We start from the raw sequence: 6,429 nt of genomic DNA on the forward strand, positions 1-6,429 counted from the left end.
GTTGGTCCAACATCTTGCTCGGAATCAAAGTACATGATAGATATAAAGTCATGGGAGTCTTTATACAAGCAAATACCAGCCACTATAATAGTATGATTATTCATGTGCCTTCCTCGTACGATTATTCATGTGCTGCTCCTTTCAATGTTTAGTTCTACGCAGGAGGAACGTTGTCTTCAGGCATAAACTTTACGGTATTTACCATATGATGCACACTCTATATTTGTGTATACCTGGAGGACAATTACGTGCGTAGTGTATCGCACGGTTTGGTTGATTCCACACCAAAGGGCGTGTAACACGCACAAAACTCCAAAATTTATGTGATACGTAGCACATGCATGTGTCATTCACCTATGCATCCATTGAGATTAAGCACTATTTTTGTAATCAGAAAGTTAATAATTAATTACCATGTTCATCACTGTTGCATCAAATAAAAAAAAAAAAAGGCCATCATCATTGTCAACCAGAAAAGGGCCAAAAAAAACAAAGAATATTAGCCTATATATATATATATATATCTATATACATGGAGGACAAGATGAATTATGGGAGGCTGAGAGACTTGAGTATTCCTATATTATTAAAAGAATATATGTAAACCTTTTTTTATAGAAGAAGTTTTTTTTGATTTTGAGATATTTAGAAATATTTTTCATTACAAGTGTAATGAATTGGTAATTTATCAATAGATAACTAGAATGGTAGTGAAAATTGCTGCACCTGCATGCCCTTCCAGCATGAAAATAATGGGACACAATAGTTACAATTAAATCACAATCAGATAGTTGTGTTTACATTTTGGATTTCGATTTCATGCACCTAACCCCAAAAGTTTCTATTACTAGTATTATGCATATGTGATGCACATAGGATACATCAATGGTTTTGATCTTAATAGAGATATTAAAAGATGAAAAGGGTTTAAGATAGAAATTGAAATGGGCCAATGGCTCTTGAATTTCTACTGATTAAGTCATCAAGAACTGACCCACCTAGACTGCTGAATGCTATTATCCGAACAGCCACATTCTTCTTTTCTCATAAGTTTTCCACCATTAACAATAACCACTTTATAGCTCTTAATTTCAGATAGAGCAATTATCCAAGTAAGAAGATACTGAGCAAGAGATTTATTATCCTGATTTGTTATCCATTTAGTCTTGAATTAGATAGAGTAGATAACTTTATACATACTAGTGTTCTCCCAGTGCCTATAGATAAAGAGGGAGGAAGAGAGCAAAGGAAGAATAAAGTGGGAACTGTTTGCCTGAAAGGTCTTAGATCAGTCCCAAAATTCTAGTATCAAGAAATTAACTTAGTCGAACTCTTTTTCAAACAAGAAATCATGAAAATTTAAACCTGTACTTTGCGTTCAACATCATGCAATCTCAGTCTGAAAGAACCATATAGCCCAGAAGGTACTCTTGTTTGTCGAAAGAGTCATACAAGTCTTTAATGACAAGGAATACAGCCTTAGTCTTAGTGTCTTACTTACGTGTACTTTTAGATATCCTCTTTAATAAAAGGTGCGATCCTACCTCGTAAAATATTTGAGACAGTAGATTATCGACCCACGGGTCTCCCCTCATGATCTATTCGGCATCTGCTTGTTGAGGACTCGGGTAAGAAGCACATAAGTTTGACCACATCTTATTAGGACTTGCAGTCAATTATCTTTTTGATTGAAAAAAGCTTGGTCAGCCAAAATTTTATTCAATGAAAATGTATTGATAAAACTAGATAATGTCAACTACTTTATGCTGTAGTATTTTGCTGGCTGTAAGGAACCTTCGGAGGTTGGAGTTGGATCACTAAGCAAATCATACGATATATTGGAGGTGCAGGACAGAGTGGCCGCAGCAGTAATGATAGTTGCTGGTTCACCACAGCCTCCTTGTGACAAACAAAACCGAGTTATCCTATGTTTCATGGCACTTCACTTGATCAATGTTCCTCATTTTTTCTTAATTATCATCCTGGAGCATAAACCAGCGCGATACATGGTCATCCTGTACTCGGTCAGTTCTTAGCCAACTTTTATTGCATGCATTTTGATAGAAGGCTAGATTTAGAACCGATTAATCATTTGTATATCTACTTTTTGACCTCTCAATACAATCGTAGATGTGCCACCCAATGCCTTTATGTGGATGCTTGATGGTAGGAGAGTTAGCTCTAGGCAATATTTTTTGGCTGAAATTTCAACATGAGAGAAAATGTCCGTCGACGATGACGTGAAAGTAAACCTTCGTTCATGCAAAAAGGACTCCAGACTCCATGCAACCGATATTTTTTTGTTCTTTTCAAAAAAAATTTGCCCAAAAGGTCATGCCAGAAAGGTTGTATTGATATTTCCCAATCTAGATGATATCATATCCATTTTCTTTGAGCTATAGTAACAACATGAAACAAAGATTTTTTGCACCATATGAGATTCAAAGATTTTTTGCACCATATGAGATTTTTTCTTTTTTACCAACCATGGACTGTTTGAAAGTAACATCGAGAACTAGGATACACTTAAAAAATCATATGAAATCAAAAACAGAGGAGAAAAAAAAAAAAGAGGATAAGATCGTATTTGCATAGGATCTTAAAATCGCCCTCGGCTTTTAGCCAACCTAGCACATTCATTGAATAAGACGAGGCTGCTTGGGTCTAACGTTTGTGTCCGGTCTGGCCCGGCTCGTGTCTTATTGCTCCAAATTTGGCGGAATCCAAACGCAGTGTCGACTGGCCGGGGCTAGAGAAGGTCGATCTTTCTGATTCATCCAACCCTAATGACCCTGGGCCTAGGATATAAGCCCTTGGGTGTCAGGCTGGCCGAGCAACTAGTTGGGCCCAACTAACCCACGAGAAGGATCGATTCATGGCATCTCATTCCAAGTCACACTCCACAGAATTCCTCTCAATATTCTCTCATGTGATGGGACCTTTTACGCCTCCAACAGAACGTGACACAAAAGGACATGAGAGGCCCATGCTCTGGGGCACCTTCTAACAACACTGGGTAGGTAAAAAGGCCATCAACCAAAGGGATATCCTTCCAGGAACGGCAACACGTACCACAACGCCACCTTTGTGTAAGTCCCTAACTTCTGAGAGGAAAGAGAGATGCCAAACCCAACCTTAACTGCCCAAATAGAGCATGTGCATCCCTCGTCCCTTTGCCCACCACCCCCACCACAACTTGTGGCTCATGGCCCCTCCATAGATCCCCACTCCTCCTCATCTGTCTACAAGAGACTAAAAAGCTGGGTCATTATAGGACCTGAAGGTCCCCACAGATGGTGTTCGACAAACACATGATCGATTAGGCCAGTCAGTGCAACCGCCAATGCAGTACCTAATAGTTAGGCTCCTTTCTCATATCAAAGTAAGTTCCCATGGCCGGGCACAAAAATGGCCGATAGCTGGGATCCGGTATGCCATGAATGGCTAGGTTGGCAGAGGACTCAGTTGAATGGTAGAAAATGGTTGAGAGAGGGAAGCATGCAAATGCATGCGCGTGCATGTGCTTTGAAACATGCTCGAGCTTGCCACGTAGGTGGAAGAAATCTTTTTGGTAATTAAGACGTTTGAGGTGTACCAATAGTTTTCTATTAAGATAATAACATGATTTGATGATTATGAATAAAGATAGATTATCTATTCCTCCCTTCTTCTCAGTATTTCTGTTTTTCTTATATTCTCATCTTTCAATTTAATTACTAGTTATTCGTGTCATTTTTTTTGGTAAGCAATACTAATGGGTACGGTAACCAAGTAACTATACGAATGATAGTGATTATTATAAGAACAGAAGTTTTAAACTTCAAAGTGATACAGGTGTTGAGATGACACGAAATTTTGCATCCATGTTCGGTCCACGTTCTTAACAGCCAGTGTTAATGAGCAAACCCTTCAGTAACCATATGTGCTTAACTGATTTTCAGCTGGGCAATAATAAAAACATAGACTTTACAACCATAGATGGTGTGAGGTTAATCTTAGTAACCGCAGGAACCGGCAATTTGCTTCAAAAAAAGAGGGTGGTGAGGGAGAGGTTAATAACTTAAATAATTAAGCTTAACCATAGTTATTCTGTACAGTAACCAAGCACTTAGTGCAACATTACTTTTATACAAAAGGATAATTACCATCATCAATATTATCCATAAGCATATCTCTCTTTATTTAATCGCCACTGAGTGACTGCATTGACCAGAGGTCCTCGACAGACCAGAAGTTATTGCTGCATTCAGTACTAGAGAAATGGGGCGCAAATGCATCAGGATTGGGAGCCTGGCGTTCGATGTAACTCGGCTGAGGCCCAATATCTTCAACACTATTTGTTTGGCTGGTAATAGTACTGGCACTAGCTTCATCAATAACCATCGCCTGATGGTAATCAAAGGATTCGCCATGCTCAACTCTCTTTTGTATTCTTGTCCTCCAGTAGTTCTTTATCTCGTGGTCGGTCCTCCCAGGTAGCTGTTTCGCAATTTTTGACCACCTCATTGCAAAAAAGAAGATAGAAATTATTAGAGATGATTATAATTACCTTAAGTGCATGGATGTATATGGTGACGTGCAAGAACCAATATAGTGCATATATGCAATTATTGAAATATTTACAAGTGCATTAATGGAAATGATTTTGAGAGCTGGTGCATTATAGATAATATCTTCTCATTTTTAACATGTGATACATGGAGCCATGCATGCATGGAACATTTCATAGCATTTCATTATTTTATTGGTAATTGTTTGTCCTAAACTCTTTTTATGCCATTCATAATGGCAAAACATTTTTGTAGCTTTTATTGTATGGTCAACGCCACTGCATGGCCAATGCAACAGTGAGATTTCACCATCCAAGTAGTACTTTTTGTGATTTATTGCTAACGGTATGGCGGTTGCATTGTTTCATGTCGAGCAAATAACCTTGGAGAAGATCTTCGATGTACAACTTTTTAAATTTAAATACAACGGATGTTTGATGTTTTTATTTTTTTTCCCCTTTTCCTTTTGTTGTAATGGCAAACTATATTTTCTAGGACTTATATAAATAATATACTATAATAATATTGCCATGTGCGCAGATGCACCTTGATTTATGCAATTTTTTCTCCTCTTTTTTCTTTCTTTGATATTAAGATTTATATATGCAACTTTTTTAATATAATTATCTTATGAGTGCATGAAGAAACTATATCATGAGAGATACAATAAAGATACATTAAAGAAAATATTTCATGAAATATTGAAAGACAAGGAATAATGGTTAATTTATCATAATATTAGGTATTAGTGATCATTGTACTACGGTAACAAAAAGTTGTTTTTTGTTGAAATTTCTTTCGCAGAAAAAACCACATCCATATTCAAATTCCAAAAGATAGATATTTTTCATTATGATAAAAATAGTGAATTCATGTTGTGAGGGCGAAGTGACTCTTGCCGGTTTCTTTGGGTCCATAATTCCATGCACGAGAGAGAGAGAAACCATGCACAAATCACTCAGTAAAATACAAACAAGTGATTAATAAGCAAAGAATCTTATCCACATATTCGCAGCCATGGCGATGCTTTTAGTTTCTTATGCACTAATTATTGGGTAATACTATAATGCAAACTAGTGATTAATAGGCCTAGCATCATCTCCACGGTCCTTGCTCCCTATAAAAACCATCAATTCTTTCCAAAGTAACAGACTTCCACTATCTTTGAACATGGGCTCACCTATTTCCCCATCTAGCATGGAGATCCATGATCAGCAGCTGTTCCTCCGGCGTGATGTTTCCCCGCCGGACATCGGGCCTCAGATAGTTCAGCCACCGTAGCCGGCAGCTCTTCCCCGTGCGATTCAAACCTTCACAAGCAGTTAATAACAAAGGAAAGAATAGGAAGGAGCCAGAGAGATGGAGAGAGGCCGAGAGAGAAGACGGGATACCTGCAGACCGGGCGAGGTTGTTCCAAGCACCCTCCCCATGGTTGGCTATGTAGTTGATTAGGATGAGATCTTCCTCCTTGGTCCATGGGCCTTTCCTCACCTCAGCCTCTTGGCTGCTGTTTATCCTCTTATCCATTCCGTTAGCTTCTTCCACCATGGGAGAGAAGCGAGGGGAGAGAGTGCGAGAGATATACAAATAGGAGTCTGGAAGGTGTGGATGGTTAAGAAGGTAAGAGGTCGTTATAGGCTTTATAGACAAAATAATGAGAGGTTTGTATCCTTATCTCATCATTAATTAGACTGTAACAAAGTTTAACTTCCTCCAAGAAGAGCGGACCTATATTATTTTCTTAATCCAAGTAAAAGATGTATATCGTCTTTTTTAAAACGTAAACTTGCGATAGTTTTGTACATGCAAGAAATGCTTCATCACTCCATGCGGCAATACAAGAACTAATATCTCCATTTCTGACAAACTGCTATTAAAT

General features: G+C 38.2%; 1 protein-coding gene across 1 annotated transcript; it reads right to left on the reverse strand.

Moving 5' to 3' along the window:
* Positions 1-4,052: 4,052 nt before the first annotated feature.
* LOC105048234 (MYB-like transcription factor EOBII) lies at positions 4,053-6,177 on the reverse strand. The gene is made up of 3 exons (XM_010927486.4): positions 5,942-6,177; positions 5,731-5,860; positions 4,053-4,501 (listed from the first exon to the last, which is right to left on the reverse strand). The coding sequence occupies exons 1-3, from the start codon at positions 6,096-6,098 to the stop codon at positions 4,183-4,185; spliced, it is 606 nt and encodes a 201-aa protein (XP_010925788.1). The 5' UTR covers positions 6,099-6,177; the 3' UTR covers positions 4,053-4,182.
* Between the last annotated feature and the right edge of the window lie 252 nt (positions 6,178-6,429).

Source organism: Elaeis guineensis, chromosome 2 (assembly GCF_000442705.2).
Source record: "Elaeis guineensis isolate ETL-2024a chromosome 2, EG11, whole genome shotgun sequence".
NCBI classification, from domain to species: Eukaryota; Viridiplantae; Streptophyta; class Magnoliopsida; order Arecales; family Arecaceae; genus Elaeis; species Elaeis guineensis.